This window comes from Phycodurus eques, chromosome 2 (assembly GCF_024500275.1).
Source record: "Phycodurus eques isolate BA_2022a chromosome 2, UOR_Pequ_1.1, whole genome shotgun sequence".
Lineage (NCBI taxonomy): Eukaryota > Metazoa > Chordata > Actinopteri > Syngnathiformes > Syngnathidae > Phycodurus > Phycodurus eques.
In genome coordinates, this window is record NC_084526.1 from 25581704 (window position 1) to 25607483 (window position 25780).

The window sequence follows — 25780 nt, forward strand, 5'->3', positions numbered from 1 at the left end:
TTTCCTCTGCAGGGCTCTCTCCCTTAAAGATAGGGTGAGAAGCTCGGTCATTCGGGAGGATCTCAGAGTAGAGTCGCTGCTCCTCCACATCGAGAGGAGCCAGATGAGGTGGCTGGGGCATCTGATTTGGATACCTCCCGGACGCCTCCCTGGTGAGGTGTTCCGGGCACGTCCCACCGGGAGGAGACCCCGGGGATGACCCAGGACACGCTGGAGAGACTACTACGTCCTTTGGCTGGCCTGGATCCCCCGGGAAGAGCTGGATGAAGTGGCTGGGGAGAGGGAAGTCTGGGCGTCCCTGCTAAAGCTACTGCCCCCGCGACCCGACCTCGGATAAGCGGTAGATGGATGGAAAATCCAGAAAATCACAGTCTGATTTTTTAAGAATCTATGAGAAAATTATGGTGGGAAATAAGTATTTGGTCACCTACAAACAAGCAAGATTTCTGGCTCTCACAGACCTGTAACTTCTTATTTAAGAGGCTTCTCTGTCTTCCACTCATTAGCTGTATCATTGGAACCTGTTTGAACTTGTTATCAGTATAAAAGACACCTGTCCAAAAACTCAAACAGCTCCACTATGGCAAAAACCAAAGAGCTGTCAAAGGACACCAGAAACAAAATTGTAGACCTGTACCAAGCTGGGAAGACTGAATCTGCAATAGGTAAGCAGCTTGGTGTGGGAGCAATTATTAGACAATGGAAGACATACAAGACCACTGGTAATCTCCCTCGATCTGGGGCTCCACGCAAGACCTCACCCCGTTGGGTCAAAATGATCACAAGAACGGTGAGCAAAAATCCCAGAATCACAAGGGGGATCTAGTGAATGACCTGCAGAGAGCTGGTACCAAAGTAACAAAGGCTACTATCAGTAACACACTACGCCGCTAGGGACTCAAATCCTGCAGTGCCAGACGTGTCCCCTTGCTTAAGCCAGGCCCGGCTGAATTTTGCTAGAGAGCATTTGGATGATCCAGAAGAGGATTGGGAGAATGTCATATGGTCAGATGAAACGAAAATAGACATTTTTGGTAAAAACTCAACGTTTCGTGTTTGGAGGAGAAAGAATGCTGAGTTGCATCCAAAGAACACCATACCTAGTGTGAAGCATGGGGGTGGAAACATCATGCTTTGGGGCTGTTTTCCTACAAAGGGACCAGGACGACTGATCCGTCCGTGTAAAGCACAGAATGAATGGGGCCATGTATCGTGAGATTTTGAGTGAAAACCTCCTTCCATCAGCAAGGTTCATTGAAAATGAAACGTGGCTGGGTCTTTTAGCATGACAATGATCCCAAAACACACCGCCCGGGCAACGAAGGAGTGGCTTTGTAAGAAGCATTTTAAGGTCCTAGAGTGGCCTAGCCAGTCTGCAGATCTCAACCCCAAAGAAAATCTTTGGAGGGAGTTGAAAGTCGGTATTGTGCAGCAAAAGCCCCAAAACATCACTGCTGGAGAGGAGATCTGCATGGAGGATTGGGCCAAAATACCAGCAACAGTGTGTAAAAACCTTGTGAAGACAGAAAACGTTTGACCTCTGTTTTTGCCAACAAAGGGAATATAACAATATAAGTACTGAGATGAACTTTTGTTATTGACCAAATATTTATTTTCGACCATAATTTGCTAATACATTCTTTCAAAATCAGACAATGTGATTTTCTTGATTTTTTCCCCCCCCTCATTTTGTCTCTCATAGGTGAGGCATACCTATGATGAAAATTGCAGGCCTCTCTCATCTTTTTAAGTGGGAGAACTTGCACAATTGGTGGCTGACTAAATACTTTTTTGCCCCACTGTATTCACTTCTCTGAAAAGTCAAATATTAATCAGTGTTTCAAGTAAAACTGTATAGTTGAAAATTAATGGCTAATTATATTTTTGTTGCATTAAAATAAAATAGATAGATTAAAGAGCCTCGAAATACGAGTGTATTAACCACTATAGAAACATAAAACATTAATTTGGTCAGTATCAATTATTGTTTATTTAAGATAGCCAGAGCATAAATATTACTTTGCGTGGCTGTTTTAAATTTGTTTGCAAAATGTGAACATGTAAAAAATAATATAATGCTGGACATTATGTATCTCAGTGGGATACAATTGTCTTGTTTGTCCTAAACACAACATCTGCACGTACACATGACGCACGCACCTAACCCTCGACTCACAAACAAGAGGCAAAATTAAATTAGCCAGTTGGGTCGACATAAAATATGAACTATTGCTGATAATAAGAAATGTTAACAGCACTGCAGCAGTGCTGAGCTCAGACATATGCAGTATGAGTACAAATGCACTGGTGCTCATAGGAATGATGATGTGTGTGTAAAGCAAATGTGCTTTAATATATGTTAATAAGCACCACTGCCTTGTGCCTATATTGTGCATGATCGCTACACGCTTTTTGTCGCTGGAGGTTACAAGAGGACGTGGAAAGAAAATGCTGAGCATGGCGGTTTCTCCCGTATTCGCCATTATTTCTGTCACGTCTCAGTCGTTGCCATACCAACGCTTCTGTTACACAGAACTTGCTGCTGGCGCCGCACTCTGGGTCTGTTACTCCACTGCAGTGAGCTCGAGCAGCTGTGAGAGTTTACATCGCTTCCAAAATGAAAAGAAAAAAAAACTAAAGGTAAACATTGTCATTACTGCAGATGGCTATTGCAGATTTGGGAAGTATCTAGGAAAGGAGCATAGGAGGAACATAAGAAAAATGGGCAGATGAATAATTATTTATGCTATGGCAACCCTCTGGTTTCAGTTTATTTGAAAGAGGGTGACTCTGAAAAACAATTGATTAATTAATCCTAAGGATGGTGGGTGGAAATTGCCCACCAGCACAACTCGAACAGACAAAATGTAAAGATCCACTGGACATTTGACATGAGCTGCTTCAAACATCTGGATAGCCTTTCAAATGGATTTCATGCTAAGAATTACAAAACATGCCATTCAAGTTTGAACAACAAAGTAATTGGTATTAGATACTAAACCTTTTTTATGGTGAGTTGACATTTGACATTTTCAGACACAAGGAAATATGCAACAACTGAACGCGATAAGGATCTAAGGATATAAGCATCAATTTAGTTTGAGAGAGCCGCCAAACCTCTCCCGTACGAGTATGTGCAGCAACAATAAAAAAAAAATTCTTGACACCATCGCCATAACATCATATGAGGAAAAATAGATCCGTATGGACCCAAATCCATCATGCATATGCAAGCCAGCAGATAACGATGCAATGTTCTGCTTGTTTGGACAAGAGAATCAAAGAAGTATGAAAATGGATTATTGAGTTCCAACTTCTCTTTGTTGCCAAACACACACCCATGCAGCGTCATATCCTGTTCTTCAGGACCAGCTGATGACATCAGAACATAGGATGTTGAACGTGATCCCGTCTTCTTTCTCACTATGTTTTCAACTGTGGTTGCACCCGTTGGGAGATGCCGAAAATGACTGTCACGCATGCTAAATATGATAATAACCAACAAATTGAAATTTTAAACTGTATTACAAAGCTTCTTAAATGTTATCACAGTTCACCGGATCAGTAAACTGTTTCATTCCTATTCTGTGGGATTACTTTATGGCAGTGGTAACCAACATCTTCAAGCCCAAGATCCCTTTTTTCAACAGAATGTAAACTGAGATCTACTACTAAAATATCTTGAGAAAAACACTTGCCACGGGTAAGGCTGTTGTTCTGTTGCTTATTTCTGCACTTTTGACAGTACAAATGCATACATAAACACATAGATTAGTAATATGACTCTGAACTACAAAAAATAAGTATACCACTGAAGATGAGTAACAAATGCCAATATATTGGAATGAACATAAAATCTCATAAAATTAAATGTCAAACAAGGACATGAAATAGCTGCTATTTGTATCTTCTATTCAATACGCAATAACTCAAGCAAAATTCAGAAAAATGCTCAAATGTAGAAATAAAATAAAATGTAAACAAAGTCCAATACCCAACAATAGATGAAAAAGTGCGATTGGTATTTCTCTTCAATGCACAATAACTTTCAGTTCAAGTAGTATTCATAAGCATGCTCAAATGTAAAAATAAAATAACATAAATGACACAATCAGTGGAGATCTATCTCCACTCACGAGTGACCCGAAGTCCTCACCTCCAGCTCTGGTTTTCAATTCAACATCACTTTGATGTTCAATAATCTCCATGTCCAACGCTAATGTAAACTCCTCCTGCATTTTCCCTGGTAGCACTTCTGTCTATGTTGTGGAAAGGGTTGGATACAAACCAACTAATGGACTCATGCTTTGTACTTCCACAAATCTACGGACTCATTTATTTACTAATTTGTTCAGACGGACACAGCATTGTTTAGGATGGAAATAACTTTTATCCCTGAGGTTTTGTGCACACTTTGAATCATTGCTGTGTGCACCATCCGTATGGTTTCTTGTGCTTATAGCCAATAAATGGCTAACTTGGAAAGATGGTTCTGTCACAGCCTTTTTTTTTTTTTGCTGTTGGTGTGGTGAAAAGCGATTGGTGTGCTGTAGTCTTCGTTCTTGTGTCTTCACTCACTGTTGAGGGAATAAGTGTCTTCGAAGTTGTCATGGGTAAGGTGCTGCTGCCCGAAGTTGCCTCTTTTTTTTTTTTTTATATAGATACGCTGTATTTGCATATGAGGCATAACGTCTTCCCATTTGATGACGTAAAGAGGAATTCGCTTTCCCATGCTTGATGGAAAAAATGCACCTCTTTCGTTTTTGCCGCAGCGGAACAATCTGACAACCTCTGTGAAGTTTGCAGTCACAATCGGAGCATGACCTTTTTGTGCTTGTCAAAATAACATTATTATAAAATACATCCATCCATTTTCTGAGCCGCTTCTCCTCACTAGGGTCACGGGCGTGCTGGAGCCTATCCCAGCTGTCATCGGGCAGGAGGCGGGGTACACCCTGAACTGGTTGCCAGCCAATCGCAGGGCACATAGAAACAAACAACCATTCGCACTCACAGTCATGCCTACGGGCAATTTAGAGTCTCCAACTAATGCATGTTTTTGGGATGTGGGAGGAAACCGGAGTGCCCGGAGAAAACCCACGCAGGCACGGGGAGAACATGCAAACTCCACACAGGCGGTGCCGGGGATTGAACCCGGGTCCTCAGAACTGTGAGGCTGACAATTTAACCAGTCGGCCACCGTGCTGCCAATATTATAATATAATAATTCATAATGCAACCCTTTAGTGATCAATATGATAGAAAAACCCAGTTCTAAACGTCCAACCAAAAAGTATTTAAACTAAGAAGAAAATAATTCTCGCTCTTTTTAAATTAGGCCTGAGTTTTATTTTGAAAAAGACTCGCGATCTACCATGTTGGGCATGGAGATCGACCTGTTGGTTACCCCTGCTTTAGGGGACTTCACTGTCATCTGACATCATCCACCCAACACAAGTGTACCAAAGTGCACCACTGCAACTGTTGCAAAGTGGTATAATATTTAAGGGCCGTTTACAATGGAAATGCCCAAATTGTGTACTGTGCCCAATCAAAGCACCTGGTGGGAAAATGAGTTGGATTTGTTTGCTGTTTAATTCTGAGCACAAAGTTACAAAACGTCTTGGTAATCAAATGAAGATCAGTCACATTCGAGTGTCAACTCCGGCATCCTCATGTCATGTCTTCCTTCCAAATGTACATCATGGCCATCTGCATTTAAGAGCAGCTTGTGTGACTTGAAGAAAAGTCTAGGCTTGACTAACTGCTGTAGAATAGCTAAAGGACCATCACAGTTAAAAAAAGAAGGGGCAGTGAAGGACTAGGTGGGGCATGAAAGTGGTCCACCTGCATAGTGTATACCGTATTTTCACGACCATAAGGCGCACTTAAAAGTCTTAAATTTTCTCCAAAATGGACGGGGGGGCCTTATAATGCGGCGCGGCTTGTGTGTGACTTTGATGAGCGCGCCGCTTGACTGACTGGGAACATTTCCTGCCGACACGCTGCTGGAGGAAAGCCGGACGTGATTGAGGACAGCATGCAGATGTAAAGGGGAAAGGGTGCGCATGAAAGAGGACACTAAAGACAGGCCCCCAGTAGGTATATAGCGCCGCGGTGTGCATTGTGCAAAACAACATCGGTTTGGCTAAGGACCCCCGAAAATGGCACATACGAAGAGACACGCTTATGAAGCACAGTTTAAACTGCAAACTATTAGTTAAAATGAGAGAGTGGCTGAGTGAGGCGTACCTAAAGAGACCGGATGGTTTTTTCCACATGTCACCGTCCCTGTTGATCTTTGACTCCATGCGCGCCCATCTCACAGCCGCTGTCCAAACCAAGTGCAGCAAATGAACTCTGAGCTTGCCATCATTCCGGGAGGCTCGACGAAGGAACTCCAACCGTTGGACATCAGTGTAAACAGGGCGTTCAAATTAAAATTGTGAGCGGCGTGGGAGCGATGGATGACATGGCGAACACAGCTTTACTAAGACCAGGAGGCAATGCCGGGCGAGTTATGCCACCATATGTGAACGGATTGTGGATGCTTGGGCTAAGGTATCTGCTTTGACTGTTGTCCGAGCTTTCGCGAAAGCCGGCACCATTGCTGAACAGTCCACCGGCAACGAGACTGACTCCGACAATGAGGAGAGGGAACCCGGCATGTTTGATAGAGAACTTGCCCATCTGTTCATTTCGGATACAGAAGATGAGGACTTTGATGGATTTGTGGACGAGGATTCATCAAAATATAAGGGGAGTACATTTTACATTGTTAAATACTTCAATAAAGTACAACCGAACTCAGTTTTGCTCCCGCTGCCTTTTTAAAAACATTGTTTTAGCGTGCATGCATGCTACCGTATGTTTTACCATGCCTGCGCCCAATAATACAGTGCGCCTTATGTATGTGTTAAAAAATACAAAAATAGACCCCGTAACTGAGACTGCGCCTTTTTATACAGTGCGTCCTATGGCCGTGAAAATACGGTAACCTGACAAGGACAAGAATGGAGTTCAAGTTTCCTAAGTGACTAAGCACAGTTTACTGCCTTCTCACAAACATCACAGACAAAACACTTTCTCTGGTTAACACAAAGTAGGTAAAACCATGAAAGAATGACCCTCCTCTTCAATAGCTGAGCCACACAAACACACCGGAGCATGACAAATGATTTGCTGTTTAATTTATTACGCTGCCAGCCAGGAGGATTTGCAGGGATATTTTGTTCCAGCCTGCTGCGTGCGTGCTCTCTTTTGTGCTGGCACCTCCCACAGAAACATAGCCTGAGAGTTAATTACTGTTGCACTCGTACCAAAGCATCAAAACGGATTCGCTTTCTGCCGTGATAAATCACCACAGACAGTCGGCACAAACCACTGGAATGTTTACGCCTGGCCCTTACTACAGCCAATCAGAACTGCAGGCCATCTCAGCCAAAACACATAGGAGGTCACGACTGTATGTGTTTTTGTGTAGTGTGTGCGTAAGACACTTTCCTCAATTTCAAGGTGACTTCAGGGAGTTCTCTCATTGCCAGTGGATAGTTTAGTATCAAACTTTTCAAGCCCTCTTTTGAATTTCAGTGTAAGAAAGGAGCCGTGTGTGTGTGTGTTATAAGGGTATACCATACACCCTATCAAGCGATCAAAGAATGCTGTTAAAAACTCAATTTCTGGTTTACGACCCCTGGAGGAGGTTGAGGACCGTCTGTGTGGCGAGGTGGAGAGAACATTAATAACCTGCTGCTCTCTTCCTTGCTCACCTACGACTGGGCTAATTGTCTTCCTTCTATATGCATTCACACAGTGGCCACTTTTTTAGATACACCTGCACAATCCAATGCATATATGTCAAACTCAGGCCCAGGGGCCAAATTTGGCCCACGATCTAATTATATTTGGACCGCAAGACCGTATCAAATGTGTATTAGAGCTGGCCCGCCAGTATATAGCACATGCGCCACTAATACCGTATTTTCTCGACCATAAGGCGCTCTTAAAAGTCTTAAATTTTCTCCAAAATGGACGGGGCGCCTTATAATGCGGCACGCCTTATGTGTGCACCAAGTTCCAAAATCTGTAAATGTTGTGTGAGTTTGATGAGCATACCGGTTGACTGACTGGGAGCATATCTTGCCGACACGCTGCTTATATAGAGGAAGGCGGACGTGACTAAGGACAGCATGCGGATGTTAAAGGGGGAAGGGTGCGCGTGAAGGACGACGCTAAAGGCACACCCCCAGTAGGTATATAGCGCCGGTATGTGCATCGTGCAAAACAACATCGGTTTGGCTAAGGACCCCCGAAAATGGCACCTACGAAGAGACACGCTTACGGAGCACAGTTTAAACTGCAAGCTATCAATTACGCAGAGGAACATGGGAATTGAGCAGCCGCGAGAGAATTCAAAGTCAACGAATCTATGGTTTGCAAGTGGAGGAAGCAGGAAAACGAGCTTCGCCAAGTCAAGAAGACGAAGCTGAGTTTCCGGGGAAACAAGGCGAGGTGGCCCGAGTCGGAAGACCAACTCGAGCAATGGATTAATAAGCAAAGAACAGCCGGGAGAAGCGTCTCTAGTCACCATTCGACTGAGGGCAATAACGCTTGCATAAGAAATGAAAATCGAACATTTTCAAGGAGGTCTGTCTTGGTGAGTTCGTTTTATGAAACGGCGCCATCCATCCATCCGGGCAAGGACTAGCGTGGCGCAGCAACTTCCGGCGGATTACAAGGAAAAGCTGGCCATCTTCCGCTCCTACTGCAGTAAAAAGATTGCCGACAAATACATCCAGCCCAACCACATCACCAACATGGACACTTTCGACATCCAGGTGAACCACACTGTAGAAGAACGGGACCAACACGGTAGCGATAAGCACAACGGGGCACGAGAAGTCGGCTTTTACTGTTGTGCTTGGTTGCCATGGTAATGTACAGAAACTGCCACCTATGGTGATTTTTAAGAAGAAGACGCTGCCTAAATAAATGTTTCCAGCAGAAGTCATCGTTAAGGTCAATCAAAAGGGCAGGATGGATGAGGAGAAAATGAGAGAGTGGCTGAGTGAGGTGTACCTAAAGAGACCGGATGTTTTTTCCACACGTCACCGTCCCTGTTGATCTTTGACTCCATGCGTGCCCATCTAACAGCCGCTGTCAAAAACCAAGTGCAGCATATGAACTCTGAGCTTGCCATCATTCCGGGAGGCTTGACGAAGGAACTCCAACCGCTGGTCATCGGTGTAAACAGGGCGTTCAAAGTAAAGTTGCGAGCGGCATGGGAGCGATGGATGACAGATGGCGAACACATCTTTACTAAGACTAGGAGGCAGCGCCGGGTGAGTTACGCCACCATATGTGAATGGATTGTGGATGCCTGGAATAAGGTATCTGCTTTGACTGTTGTCCGAGTTTTCGCGAAAGCCGGCATCATTACTGAACAGCCCCCCGGCAACGAGACTGACTCTGACAATGACGAGAGGGAACCTTGCGTGCTTATTGGAGAACTTGCCCAGCTGTTCATTTCGGATACAGAAGATGAGGACTTTGATGGATTTGTGTACAAGGATTCATCAAAATATAACGGGAGTACATTGTTAAACACTTCAATAAAGTACAACCGAACTCAGTTTTGCTCCCGCTGCCTTTTTAAAAACAATGTTTTCGTGTGCATGCATGCTACCGTATGTTTTAAGATAGCATATGATTTATCATGCCTGCGCCCAATAATACGGTGCGCCTTATGCATGTGTTATACCGAAATAGACCCCATAACTGAGACTGCGCCTTTTAATACGGTGCACCTTATGGTCGTGAAAATACGGTATTACAAATCCCAGAATGCTTTGCTAGTGTGTTGGACCATCAGTCTTGACCGGCAAGCGCCCCTTTCTCTTTCTGTTGCAGTTGTTAGCAACCTATGCTACCAGTCTCCTCAAGCAAATTTACACTTCCCCTTCCCAAAAACGGCCAAACGAAAGATGGAAAACAGTTAACTTCCAAGACAGGTGGGAGGCAAATTATCTGTTCATTAAAGTAAAAGACAGACCTGTTTGTTGTGTGCGGAGCAACATGGCTGTAACAAAGAATAAAAGATAATTGAATTAATATTTTTTTATGCTCTTTGTCAACTCCTAGCCAGGGAGTTTGAAGAACATTCTTTTTTTTTTTTTTTTTTTTTTTTGTCCTGTGAAAAATGTTGAATTACATCAAAAAGAAGGTAGCTGGAGATAAATAGAAGATAGAGAGACAGAAGAGGGGAGGGGGGTTGTAGTGTAGTCCGTTCCGTTTCACGTGGCATGAATGTAAGTGTCGCAAGAAGCTGGTCAAAGAGCCGCATGCGACTCGCCAGGCCTGGACTATGGGGAATTTTTAAATTCGTAAACGGATGGTGGAATCACTCTATAACTGTTCTGTACTCCTGATGTCGACAAGGAGGTGGCAGAGTGAGGTTTTGGGCTGGAGAAAGCCTTTCAAGTGCGTGAGGGTCTTAAAATGACCTGCATAATATGCAGTTTCTAACAGACTATATTCCCTGCCACGGTACAAAATGAAGAACTGTGCCATCCACAATAAAATGTTTCTCATGCAAAACAACAACGCCTCCTGTGCTGAAAAACATATCATGGAAGCGTTGACTTATAAGGATATAAAAGGAGAAATTGGTGTGTGGCCACCACCATCCGCAGATCTCAACCCTATTGAGAACCAGCGGAGCATCTTTAAAGCACCTACTGTGTGAGGGTGGAAGGCAGTATAATGTACCTCCAAAAAGCAACTCGAGGAGACAATCCTGGCATCCTCAAATGAAATACAGGGAGAATCCATCCTTGGGTTTACATTTACAATGGCCGATAGAGTTGTTGAGGTGAAATTGAAGACGGGTTCCTATGTCAACATCTGTAAATAATCTGATGTGATGTTGTACAGTGAACTCTCACTTGCGGTGATTAGGGACCAAGATCTGCCGCAATGACCCCCCAGTTGTACAGTGAACTCTCACTTGCGGTGATTAGGGACCAAGATCTGCCGCAATGACCCCCCATCTGAATCGAATTGATATAGTGGTCACGGTTCGGTATGCACTAAATTACAATTCGTCATTTTATATCAACAAACATGAAATAACATTTACGCCGACATCACCCCAATGAATGAATGAATATAATTTATTTTCGGTCAGCATCATAAATCATTAGTCAAACAATCAAAAATGTACACACAAGAGAACAAATAGCTGAGCGAAAAGGGTTACGGCTGAAGCGTATAACTTATAATTGCCTCACCCTTGGATTCTTTCTTTCAGATAATTTTTTTAAAATCAATATAACATGCTTTTGCCAGACTGTACAATATCAGTGCCTAATAATTTCGGGGAAATTACTAGCTTCAGACAAAATCTCAACTTTGTCATCTCTCTCTCTCTCGTCCGGAATGGACGCGTTAGACGCTTGCGTTTTCCACGTTAGTCCAACACACGATGTTCTATTTCCCTTTTCGTACGCCTATTTTCCTTCTTTTAATACAAAGTCGACGCGCTCCACTCTTGTGTGTGCCTTGCTTTATACAAGATTTGTGCTTTTTTACAGTCAACCATATCTTTGAATTTCAAAGTCCTTGATTTACAAAAAGAATATATTGGTTGTTTGAAGTACCCCATATTGTGCACTATTCTGTGTGTGTGAAAGTTTGAACATGATGTATTGAATATGAGGAAGTCCACTTTGGCTCAATCAACGATGGATGGTGCGATCTGACACTGATGTACCTTGACCTTGGAGTTCACCATTAATTTATTTGGAGGTTGCTCTGGGCTGTTTTGTTACCATTTGTATTAGCAGGCTCTTCAATTTGTCATAAATTTTCCTCCTGTGGTCACATCTATGGATGTTGGCTACAGTTCTGTGGATCTTAAGTAGGACTAAATGGAACAGTTCTTAAATGGTTCAAGTCCTACCTGAAGGAAATTAGTTTTTTTGTAACCATTGGAAGTTTTCAATCTCATCAAATGGCAGTGGCGTATGGCGTCCCTCAAGGGTCAGTTCTTGGACCTCTTCTGTTCAGCCTGTATATGCTACCCATGGGTCGAATTTTTCAGAACGTTAATGTTGCCTACCATAGCTATACAGATGACACACATTTATATCTAGGAGTGTCTTCAGATGACCACAGTTCAATTGAGGTGTTATGTCACTGTTTAAAACAAATAACTGGATTTACCAAAAGTTCCTTCAATTAAATGACAACAAAACTGAGGTAATTGTTTTTGGCAGTAAACAAAAGAAGATTGTTAGTAAATACTTGGGACTCCAACATCACCACCTCCAATCCCAGTTATATATTTAGAGATCCTTACACAAAATAAAGCAAGGGCAGAAACAAGCACTAAAGGTAGCACCAATGCAGATACCTCAGGCAGTTCAGCAGTAAAAGCAGAAATAAATTCATGCAGCGTATTACTACTCAGTAAAGCTGTTTCCAATAATTGCAACATCTGCAAATAAAATTCTAGACACTGTCATGCAAAGCAAACGTCTTATTTCAGTAAGAAAACCTCAGTGATTCAATCTGAACATTAACAAGCTGACAAGCAAGTTATGGTACGATAAGTACCAAGGGTTCCTACAGTAAGCATAAGCAAATGAGACAAAGCTCAGTGGTATGTATGGTAAGGTTCAAACATGTAACTATAGCATTTAAACAGATTTCTTTACAACAAATCACATTTAAAAATGATTAAATGTGTAAAATTGGTATTATGCTAGTGTGAAAATCAGATCAGGTTGTCAACTATTCAATTCCAACGCCTTCACAGACTTTAAAGCACAACTGTATGCATAGATCACCATTTGACCAAATTGAATCATTTCTGCGCGACACATTCCTACTGCAGCATGGCGCTATCATACGGTCGTCCACTGCTCTCACATTCAGCTGCATCTATCAGACCAATGAGAACACAGAGCCTCCAATAGTGTTTGAACTGTTACAGAGATTTTGAAGTTTTTATCATGGTGGTTGCTGCCAGAGCGTAGCCAAGGGCCAACGGACATCTATGTATGTTCCCCCACAGGTCATTTATTACAGTAGACTCCATCAGATATCTAGTCAGTAAGTGGACAGTCTACCCCCATGGCCCATTTATCCTCACATCACCAGACACATCCGTGATTTCCATTATGATACAGTGCACAGAGCACCAGAGCTTGTAATGTGGAGAAAATAATAAATATACACAATATCAGACTCGAGCTACCCAATCACAGGGCACATAAAAACAAACAACCATTCACACTCACATTCACACCTACGGGCAATTTAGAGTCTTCAATCAACCTACCGTGCATGTTTTTGGGATGTGGGAGGAAACCGGAGTACTGGGAGAAAACCCACACAGGCACGGGGAGAACATGCAAACTTCACACAGGCGAGGCTGGATTAGTACCTGGGTCGTCAGAACTGTGAGGCAGATGTACAGAAAATGGATGGACAGATGGATTTGTTTAGCATGTTTGAAACCTTGCACTCTTAAAGTTGTGCACTTAGAAAAGGTATGGCCAAACAAGCTTGGTGGATAATTATTTCATTAATCATATTATTTGCTCTCCCTAGCAATTACACACAACACAATTACATGTCACAAAATTTAGGACCCAAAGTCCAGATTTAGCTCAATAAGTCCCACTAAAAGACCTATTTATTAAATAAAATTGAATTGAAAAAAATACACTATTAGTCATTTTTGCTTCTAATATGCACTATTTTTCATTGGTCACTAAGAAAGCTCCTCTCTCTCAACGTCATCAATCAAGACGTGTGAGCAGCCATCAGATGAGTTTCACATGCTGTCTCTGACAGCTGAATGTGATTTGTTTGGATCCCCTGCTGTCTCTTGCTCTGACAGATAACGAGTGTCAAGCAGTCTGACGACATCACCACCAGAGACAGATTAACTGACAGCCAGTTGCCGAGGACCATTAAGGCTGCAAATATAGTATAACGCACACGCGCACAAACACACGTCCACACACAAACTCCAATGCAACACTCAAAACAATATTAGACAATGTTTCGTACTAACCAGCCTGGACTGTAAAGGGTCTCTCCAGTTGGAAGATGGTCTGTTTCCAATGGGTCTTTGTGACCTGTGGACCCGTGGAGAACATCACCTGGCCAATCCACCAAAACAGTGTTATTGAGCAGTTCCAATTCAATAAATACAAATTAAATTCAACTGAATTAAACTGAGATAACACAGAATCAATGCATTATATATTTTACTGAAAACATTTTGATTGTATTAAACACAGGGATACTGCTCCAGTTCCAAAGTGAAGGTTGATCACCATCCCAAGATGCATTGCATACAACCTTTAATAATTAAGAACATTCTGGAAGGATATTTCAGCATTACCCATGAAGTAAGTTGTCATGTCATGGGATCAAAAACAGTGAGGACCAAGCCCAGAGTCTCAAGTTAAACACACTGAGAAGGTTAGATGAGCTCAGCATTTTTGTTCCAATTGAGCACCTCTGATGGATAAGTGCGTATATCAGCTATGGACTAGGTTGCCTGTCGATAGCCAACAAACGCCTCGAGGAGGAGAAATAAGCTAAAGCGTAAACATAATTGACTTTTTCTGTTAAATGCCTTTGTTGTTGCCAGCACTGCTTACCTTGTTACGGCAGCCTTTGTCAAAGAAAACGTCAAAGTAGCCGACAATTGCCTGCAATGAAATATGAGAGGTGAGTTAGAGTGTGTGCAATAAACACCTGGATTTGTTGACATGAAAGGGTTGACTACAAAGGACAAAGTTTTTTTTTTTTTTTAAATGCGTTTGTTATTGAGTAATGTAAAGTGCTGTTTACTAAAGGTCAAGGCAGGGGAACACAACTCAGAACATTTAAGGCAATTTTACAGTGTTCAGTGTATAAATTGTTCATGCGTTACTTTGAAAGATGTACTTGTAATGTTTTTTTTAAATCTCCTTCCTCTCAATGTGAACTTGGTTTCTCATTTGGGCTGAGTCAACAACATGTTCCATGTGCTCCCTCTCACCTCATCAGAGAGGCTTGTCACTGCACAAAAGAAATACATTATGAAGTAGCCACCAACACCATATTGTAAAGATTGCTGATGATTACAAAAAAATCCATTTGGGAACATGAAATTAGCAAACATTGCTATATTGACTGCATTGCTAAAATGGATGGATTGCTACAGGAAAACGCCAGCATGAGTAGCCATTCAACTAATTTAAAATGTTCTACACTTTTGACATATTTCAAGTTTACACTTGAATCAAAAATTACACACAGATAAGTAGCCATTTAGATTAACTTTCTTCTATCAAGAATGTTGGATAACAACTTAAACACAGTCGTAAGGACTGCCCCTGGCCAGACTCCTTTGGTTCACCAAAAACAACCTCCAGGATGATTTTGCTCCCATTTCTCTCCCCACTGGACGAAGAGAGGTACTCTATCAATCTCAGGAACACACTTGTAGTGGCAATGATGCAGAACTAATAGCTTTTAATCCTGACGCAGCTGACAACTTGGAGGCCGGCTTTCAGAGACAAAGAGCTAAATCGATGCAGCAAAGAGGAGGGGACATTCCTATTTAAAGCTATTTTTTGTTGGTGTACAAAGAATGAAGAGGGGAAGTGTAGTAAACATTTATAAAGCAGTCCATTTTTAGATTCTGGCTAGAGTGGCAGCAGAAGAGGACAAAGTAGAAAAAAATAACATGTCACCCTAATACAATTATGGCTTTTAATGAACGCAGCAGAGACGCTCAGTGCTGTGGTAATTAGGAAATTTGCTGTAATTACTCGGCAGGCAGCGCGGTTTGACTTCTCTCAGATGCAGATGATGATCGTCACTGTGCCTTTGTAAATGACAACCAGGTAAAAGCCTAAGTGGCACTACTGTAATTTAAAGTTGAGACATATATTTAATTACAATAATAATAATTCAATGATAGAGTTCTTGGCCACAAACACTAATGTTTGTATTAGCAAATTTTAGTAGTGCTTTTCATGCCAACCTTACAAGAGTTAAAGGTCGTATGTTTATGTTTAGGTCCCTCGTCTAAATTCTACAGCTACATTGAGACATGTTCGACCACCGCTGTATGGATTCTGCACCGACCGGCTGGGACAAGATCTGAGGTGGATCACTTCAGATCAGAGGATGTCATTGATCTTTGTCAAATGTGAGCCTGTGAAGCCCTTTGAGACTATTGGGATTAAGAGCTATAGAAATAAACTTGATGAATAGGCAAATACATAAGACAGATGCTGCAAAATCACAAAAATCATATCTACAGAAATCTAGGGTGGATGGGAAAAATATTTGTCATGATTTTCTTTAAACTTTTTCATAACTGCAGGCCATGTTAAGTAGATATAGACAACCAGTGAACCAGATACAGGACCTCATCCAACCGAAGAGAGGTAGAGTGGTAAAACTGCTGCCGAAGTTGTGACATTGTTGCATCATAATATGCCCTATGACATTTTTTTTCCTAAAATGAAAATGGAGGGTCTTATGTCTTATTTAGGAGTGTCCTGAAGAACACAGCATTAAGTTGCAAGGTGGACTTGACCTCCACATTTTTTAGATCTCAATCATCCAATTGAGCATCTGTTCATCTGGTATAGCCATCGAAATGACTAAAAACTTCAAGCACTGAGAGAATGTGCTGTGAGCCGGAAACCATTGCCCACCATCTTTTGGGATCCGGACTTTGAAATGCCAGCGAGTTATATCCTGGCCTACTCATTTAAATACAAACGCAATGCTGTGAAACCAGGCTAAGATGTTTTTAAAAAGTAGCCAATTTCTGCTCCATTCATACCACTGTCATCTAAAAAATGCTAATTTACTCAAGTTGAAGGCAAGCAAGTAGTTATGACTGTCAAAAACACACACGGACACCAACAGCAGGAAAAAGCGGAGTGAGTGCATTTCATTTTCATCAGTGTTTCGCCCAGGGCCCCGAATGTGTCTGTGATAAGTGATGACAGTGAGCTTCATGATGGCCCATGGAGGAAGCTTAACTACACTGCAGCACTCCATTCAAGTCTCTAGGAAGAGAGGAGGAAAAAATTAAAATTATCATCATGGTTAACACCAACAGGGAGAAATTCATCAATGCTCCCCTTTCGCCTGGCTATGTGTCAGTTAGCCGAGTGGCCCGGCCAGATACTATTATACAACATTGGCCACCACTGTTGCGGGGAGGGGGCACAAGGAGGGGGGGTGGAGTATTGCTGACGGGGACTGAGGGGGGAGAGGTCTAATGTGCTTTTGATAGGGTTTACCCAGGCGTGGAGGCTTCAAGCATGACTACCTCACAAGCGCATTGGTGTGAATTCCCTCCTGTGGTACCTCCTCTGCCAGATTGCTGCTGTTCCAGTGGGATGGAGCACGAACCGTCCTTGCTTGTACTCTACCTCCGACCAAAATTTCTCATACATGTCCTCAGACAACACACAAATAAGTGCAACTTAACAGCTTGAGAAACTCCTTTTTCAGCAGCGCAAACCAGACGGTACAAAGCTGCGTCACTGCACTTTGATTAGGTGGTTTTTGAAATCTTATTTGAAGATTAAGAAGGCAATTTGACACTAAATCTGAGCAACACATTGATTTAAGCTTAAAAAAAAAAAGGTGGATAGGGGCTTAATTTCATTGTCACTTTGAAAGTTGAGGTGTCAAACATTTGGCACCCAACTAGCTCGCAAGCTAACAGGCTACCGGAGGCTCCACGGAGCTGATGTCGCAAACGGGGCGGGCTAGTCCACTGCATCACCTCTTCGCTTGGTGTAGGTCCACATAACAGACACTTAAGGAAAAAGTCAACACAGCGGCACACGTCATTCAGTCTGTGGCTCACACGAAATGACACGACTGCCAATCTGTGCACATATTTCCTGCTAATTACATACACACAATGCTTTGTGTAACACAAAATATGTAACATTTGGGAATTCACGTTACGACACTGTAAATTGCGGTATCCAGCGAAGATGCACTTTTGGAGGGTAGGCATAGTTAGCTTTCTAACTGCACACTGTCGTGGTAGAGATTATTTCGTGGGGGACGGGGGACTCATGCCAGTCTCCCAACTTCGTCACTGCGCAGCTCAAGTTCTTATAGAGTGGGGGAAGGCGACTCATGCCGGACGCCCAAGTGCGTCACTGGGCAGCAGTTTTAGACGTGCCGAAAAAAAACTGGAAAACTGAAATGGTGAAAAATAGTTAAATGCTCCATCTCCACTCTTCAGTAATACAGAGTTCTCAGTATTTACGTTTTCAGCAATTATCTTCAAACATGTATAATGTATTTAGAAACACATTTCTGAATTCACTTTACAAAGTCTTTAAACAAAGCAAAAATAAGAGGAACATGCACTTCGATCATTGTTTTCTTGGCCATTTGCACCCCACACCAATTCTCTCAGTCTTATCCAGAAATGTTTTCAATACTCGGTTGTTTTAGGCAGTCGAATTTGTGTCAAAAATTTGACCGAACTAAAGCTATTGTATTCCTTTACGGAACAAATGTGTCTCTGCTGGTAGTTAAGATCAAAATGTGGCACACATGCAGCAACAGCCCAATAATGTTCCAATAATTTATATTTTAAACCTGATGTACTTTGTGCACTGTTAACGAGTGTTTAGATGGGAACAATTCCACTGAGAGTCGTTTTCAAACGTTTGATGCAAAATATTTGATTCCTACTTTTACGTTTTGGTTAAAAGCGCCAGGTCCAATTCTGAATGATATTTTTCAAATGTGCAGCAGAATTTGGTGACCTTTGTCTTATTCTATGTATCACAACTGATAATGCAAACATTTACTGCTTCTTGTGTACCTTGTGTCTGGCTTCAAGGTATCTAGGCAGACACAATAAGCACAAGCATGTGTGATGTAAAAAGGGGTATAAAAAAAAAAAAGGTGGCTGAAAAAAGAGAATGAGAGGATTTATCTTGTGTGTGAGCAGCACAGACGCAGGGGTTGTGCTGTTCATTTAATGCAAGGTTAGGCAGACTGAGCTGATGAATGGACTGTCGACAGGAGAACAAAAGCAGGCGCTCCATCATAGGGCGAGAGGCGCAGCAGCTCTCCCTCACCAATCCCCAAGCACTGGTCCAGGAGCAGTTTACCCTTCACACATCCTAACCTTAACTACCACTGAAGATCTGCAGACAATACTGACTCCAGATCGGTATCTTTATGACAGCAGAGCAGTCCTTGTGTCGGTCAGTAATAATCTATAAATCCTGAGAACAAGCAGCTTTGATGCTGAAGGAGAGTAGAACGAACAATTTAGAGTGACGATACAGAATACCTGCCTTATATAAGCTCGGCTTTTGATAGCATTAAGTAATGACACATCCCATTGTGCATAAAACATTCCACGACACAGCCACTGTTCGATAGCCGCGCACTAAATGAATGATACTGCTTTGCAATAAAAATCCCAAGAGAAAAGCAATTTGCAACTGAAAAAAGGAGCATCAAGCATCCTCCCTATCTATTTTGCAGCATTCCATATGACTTTGGAGTACAAAGTGGATACTTTAAAAAAATATTTACAAATCCCATTAACAACCGTGGGCCTATACACAATGTGCAAAGGCCAGATAATAACCATATATTGATTATACATGAAACCAATACACCAAATTATGTAGCACTGCACCACGACAGAGAAGACTGCAACACGACACGCGTCACAATGCAGAGCATCAGAAGACATTAAAGTGAGGCTCTTCTGCTGCAGGCTGCTCACAACACAGTGAAATGTGGCTCGGTCAACGGAGGAAGTTTAGGTGAGGGATGTGGTAGCAGGGAAAATAGACTCATAAAACATTTTTTACGCTTTTGTGTTTTTAGCTAACACCCAGTGAGGACACAACTTAATTCATGTGTTGACCCACACCATAGCTTTTAGCTTTAAACTTTTCATTTTTGAAAACTACAGTGGAACCATGGGTTATGAACTTAATTGGCTCTGTGACCCCGTTTCTAACCCGAAACGTTCTTAAACTGAGGTAATTTTTCCCATTGAAATGGATTATTAATTAATCCTTTCCAGCCGCAAAATTAAATAATACTTACCTTTTTTGATCAGTGTGTGGTTAAAAATATAATGCAATAAAGAAACAAGTCAAAACACATTATTATGAAGAAATGAAACTAAATAAATATGATAATATTGCTCATTAACTTTAACTAAGGAGGGGAAAGGAGGAGGATTAAAGCTAATCATTGAACAAGAGCCTTCTTCCATTATAACACGGGGAAATTCTAATTCAGGTGTTTTTTTTTCTTTTGTCTGTTTCTTTTCCAATTCCTTGGTTGATTGTGGCACAAAAAACTTTTTACAGTTCAGAATAAAAACATGAAAGTAGGATAGCGCACCTCTTTCCTCTTCTTATTGGCTCAATGTGCGTATCAGGGGAACTTCTGACGGGCAAAGGGCTACGTAGAGGATTATTCTGACGCGATAACGCCAACATTAACCATTCGTTGTTTTAATTGAAGAGATGCTACAATTCAATGAATAACATAACATACTGTAAATAGTATTTTTTGCCGAAATTAAAATGCCGGTCTTTTTTTTACGACAAACCGTATTACATTTGTGATGGGATAATCGAGGATGTTGAGGTGGGACTTCCGCCTAGAATAGTTTTGCGCCTTACGCCACGGAGCAGACTACTTTTCAGTGTACATCCAAGCGTTATGCATAGTCAATGATAGTCACGCAGCGCGGGTAGAAGCACAACATACTGTAAATCCTTTTTCTCGCCCAAACAATACATTGTTTATTTCGTCAACTATATTTATGAATTTTTTGGCACGTTGGCCGGACACAGCGCTGTACTGGCGGGTAATGTCAGACGTTGGATGCGTACTGTTTTTGTTTACACATTAAGAACACAAGTCCTGTTTTTTGTTTTAATTCCCCATTTTAAAAAAACAGTCAGGTAACAAATGCTGAAAACAGCAAGATCTTAATCAGCAGTGTGTCATCTCTAGTAGTGGCTTGGGTGAAAATTTGCTTTTATTTATTTATTTTAACAAAAAATAGTTAGTTTCAAATGTTCATCAATCATTAAAGAATGAAAGTGAGTAATTGAACAGACAAGGCAAGCAGGCTGAGAACATTCCCTCTTTATGACAGGTAATTCAAAGTCACATTAAGTTCAATGCTTGGATTGGAAACCCTGAGACATCAGCGTGACTGATAACCGCTGAAATACAGTAAAATAATCCATCAACATAAACTGACTGATGTCTCTGACACTTATACTGCAATCTCCTTTTTACACAGCAGATCTCATAATTAATTGTTGGAAAAAGTGCATTAACAAACTTTTGTTTTAGACTGGGAAACTGTGGTGTCAAGAGAAATCTAGGAAAATCCATTTGGAAAACAGAATGTTTTTTTTAAACTCAAATTTTTCTCATTGCTTGCGTTCTGTTTAATTGCTGTTTGAATAATCAATGTGTTTGCACAAATTTTGTTTGATGTCTTGTGGAAAGCTCTGCATTTATTAGTGGAAAGAAACCACACATTCTTCGGAAAGAACTACTAATTAATCAAACGTGCATGAAAAAAAGCATTTCAGATGCATCATTGTGTGACAGGGTCTGGTCATAGCATGCGTGCATTACCGTGCAGTCTGTGGTGTTGGTAATCTTCAAGCAAAAGTCGGCTGCAAACTCCAGCTCTGAATGAAGCACTCTGTTGCAGTCGATTGTCTGTTGAGTATAAAAATTAAATATTACAATATTAATGATTGTATTTGTATATATTCTTAGTGAGTAGGCCTTGAATCCAAATAATATTGGCTATAATGTCTGCAAACATTTTGCGAAAAGATTTCAGCCTGAGAACTTTTACTGTGGCACCGTTACTGGTTTAAGAAAAAATGGGGCACGGGAGAATGTTTTTCTCGATTTCATCTCGGGAACATTCATCATAAAATCCCAGCATTCAATTGGAGTTCAATGTCCATTGAAAACAGCCCCTCAAAAACATTGGTACATTGATAATGCATTGCGCCTTTATGGAAGGAGAAATTAAAATAGGGGCTCAGAACATTTAAAGTATTACAGAGCTGGTTCAGCACAGCATGAAATGGTTCTGGGTTTAACTTTACTTGATTTGTCCTAGTTGAGGAAAAAGAAAAGTAATCAGGTTTACAGAATATATAATATAATTCCGTGAGAGGGCTCTCAATTTTACGGAGTAACAGTCAGCCTTAATAGAATGTTATTGGATTGTATCAATGAGAGGCAATGGATGAGCGTTGTCGTAATTTGGGGAGAGGGCTGTCTATTTGTCACTTGAGGGGTGAAAATATCGATTAGAGGATTCAAATTCCACTACATCAAGTTCTACTCTCATTCATCACATCCACACATGGGAGTAGGACATGATACTTGGCAAACAGGCCAACCGGAGATGAAACGCATAATGGTATTAGAGATTAGAGGAGGAGAGTGGACTGCAACACTGAAAGACACTAAAGAGGTAACTTTGTTCAGATGTGGAACCACTTTGCCTTTCTTTAATCTCCGTGCTTTCTCAACTCAAAGTTTAAAGTGAGTGTTTTATTCACAGCATGCTCAGACTAATCCATTACAGTTACCGTAAAAGGAAGTTAAACTTTTTATAATACATCCACTGTGTTTCATTTGTAAAGTCTGGATATTCAATCAACCAAGTCACCACAGTTCCTATCAAGATTCATTCATTCATTCATATTCCGTTCCGCTTCTCCTCACTAGGGTCGCGGGCGCGCTGGAGGCAATCCCAGCAATCTTCGGGCGAGAGGCGGGGTACACCCTGAAATGGTCGCAAGCCAATCGCAAAGCACATATAAACAAACAACCATTTGTGCACACATTCACACCTAAAGGCAATTTAGTGTCTTCAATCAACCTACCATGCATGTTTTTGGGATGTGGGAGGAAACCGGAGTGCCCGGAGAAAACCCACGCAGGCACGGGGAGAACATGCAAACTCCACACAGGCGGGGCCGGGGATTGAACCCCAGTCCTCCGAACTGTGAGGCAGATGTGCTAACCAGTGAGGCAGATGTGCTAACCCGTCATCCACCGTGCCGCCCCTATCAAGATTTTTTGCTAAAATTGTCCTCATTTTTTACGAGCCAAGCGCCTGTGCAACTTATTGAATTTAAAGACCCTGTAAAGTGATTTCAGTAATCTGTTTCTGAAGACATTACACGTTTAAAAAAAATATATATTCAACCTCTATTTATCCAGGAAAACATTGAGATTAAAAATCGTCAGGAGAGGCTACAAACACATGAAACAGGTATAACATGACAAGCTAAACACATTCAAACAATCTCATAATACAAAAATCAGCAGTTTTCCTTAGCATAACGCAAACTCTTTAAAATCAAATTAAATGAAGAATCGGCAGCCTGATGTTTCGGCCGCCAAGCTGCTTCAAAGTCATTTAAAAGTCTTCAAAGAGACCAGATCCTTCAGTTTAAGCTGTTGCTGAAGATGTTTGAAGATCAATCCTGAGAATATGCAAACACTGAGAACAATTTCGTATTGATTGTTGAGCTATGACTGAGTTGAGTTAAACTCTTTTTAACCATTTCAGCTGTCTGGATTTTTGGGGTGTGGCTAAAATCCAGCCCAAGTCCACTCTGGAGCTTTCTGGGATCAGTCAGCCCTTTCCTCCTATATATTCTAATTATTGAGCGCCTTCATTCCATCAGTGGCTATCCGGCGTAATTGCATGTTACTTAGCAATAATAACTTGGCCCATTTCTACCACTACAACATGCAGGTAGCTAGCAAGCAATGCCGACAACCCCCAAAATGTATCATCCCTAAAGTGTTATTTCTGTGTTTTGTGCTATTTGGGCTATAGTGTCTCTGTTGTGTGGACCCATGAATGGCGCGAGGCGGTGACAAGTTGGTCCACTGCCGGTCCCTTTGCGAGCCCGCTGGCCCACGAGCCGCGGGGTCATCTGGTTCATTGCCGCCTCACTTTGTGTGTTATATGTGGGTCATATAACGGAGACATAACAGAGACACTTCAGGGCAAGTTAACTTTATATTAAACAAAGCTGCACGTTATTCAGCCTGTGGCTCACACTACAGACATTTGAGCACATACTCATAATGTATTTGATTGACAAGTGAGGGTGAAGCAGAGCGTGTTTTCAGCACATTCAGTGGGCACGCCGTCCGACAGCTGGGAGGATCTTTATTTTTTTGGAGCGGCATTTTTTAAAATCCGTATTCATTATTATATGAATTCAAATATGGCAGGGTTGTTAACAACACTCTTTTCTGTGGTGTGACATTTTTGTTTTCACTTTACAGGGACTTTAAGGATTATTTATAGTCTTTCAATTGATTTCTACGGTGCAAGGTGTCAGTTATCATGAATACTTGTCGAGAGGAGCAATGACATTATAGACACATACATCTGTGGGCAACCACACCGGTTATTCATGATTTTTGGTGTGGGAAAAGTATGGCCCGCGGGCCACATCCAACCTGCTCCGTTCTTCAATCCGACCAACAGAGCTTTTATCAAGAGTCCTGTAATGTTTGTTGCATTCATATTGTCATGTTGGTGCTAAAAGTGGTTAAATTAATACAATTAAATATAAATAAATGAATGCATTTTAACTATCTCAATTATTTAATGTCAATAATACAAACATATTAATAAACACATTTTAAAGCTAATGTTCTATTTTATAAAATAGTTGGTTAGTTCTAATTAAAATAATGCCAAACAATACATTCAAATGAGCATTATTGCTTTATTATTAAAATGACGTATTTTACATTAACATTTATTTTTACCTCATCTATAAAATAATTGGCCTATCTGTCCCTTTAAAAATGAAAGGTGGCCCTTGCCACAAAGGCTTACCCACTCCCATTCTAGTGCGAGTGCGCCCTTATATATTATAACTTTTGAGGAATATTAACCTGTATGACCGTAGGTTCGGAGATGAGAGAGTCTGCATTTAACACTTGCACGACAGCCTCCGGCACGACGACCTTCTTCATGCATGACATGTTAAAGCCATACACATCATCCCAGAATGCAATGCATTCTTCATGCTTCTGTTTATCTCCCACTGCTGCCAGGCTGATGTTACAAACGTCTGGGTAGACTGAGGAGTCAAGAGGAAGAAATAGGCAATTAGTTCACTGACAAGAAAAGACAAATAGCGATTAATTGTCAATTGAGAAAAGATATATCAATAACCAAGAGCAAAGTTCAGGTTAAGTGGAATTACCACTGACTTTTGCTTACTACTCTGCTATACATTTTGCAGAAAAAATAAGCATATGAACCCAATCAATACTTTGACAATAAGGTAAAATACAGTATTAAGGAAGACCAAAAGACCAAAAATTTGTAGTCGAACAGGTTGAGACTCGAAGAGAAGACAAGCGTAACGTCATCAATTTTGAAGGTTTCCAAAAGCATTCAACATGACTAATTAGAGAACGCCTAAAAAGTCCTGTGGGTGTGATATGTTCCATCAATTTCCTGAAGCAATAGTAATGACAAAACATGGTTTGGCCTGGTTTTTGTCCTACTTGCAAACTCCAGACTGCATTAAATTCTAAAGCCTATTTAAAGAGCAGCAGTTGGATTTAATGTCTTTTAATGTGTTTCCACATATGATATATTGGTATGATTACGCTGCTGGGTGATTAGGTTACGAATATGATGCTT

General features: G+C 41.4%; 1 protein-coding gene across 4 annotated transcripts in view; it reads right to left on the bottom strand.

The window, feature by feature from the left end:
• The window catches only part of prmt3 (protein arginine methyltransferase 3), an 88285-nt gene that overhangs the window by 2410 nt on the left and 60095 nt on the right, over window positions 1-25780 (bottom strand). For all 4 annotated transcript variants that reach the window (XM_061670104.1, XM_061670106.1, XM_061670105.1 and 1 more), the window contains 4 exons: window positions 25021-25208; window positions 21700-21786; window positions 14679-14729; window positions 14084-14171 (listed from right to left, as the gene is read on the bottom strand). In XM_061670104.1, coding sequence (XP_061526088.1) covers window positions 14084-14171; window positions 14679-14729; window positions 21700-21786; window positions 25021-25208 — 414 coding nt within the window. The remainder of the gene's footprint in view (window positions 1-14083; window positions 14172-14678; window positions 14730-21699; window positions 21787-25020; window positions 25209-25780) is intronic.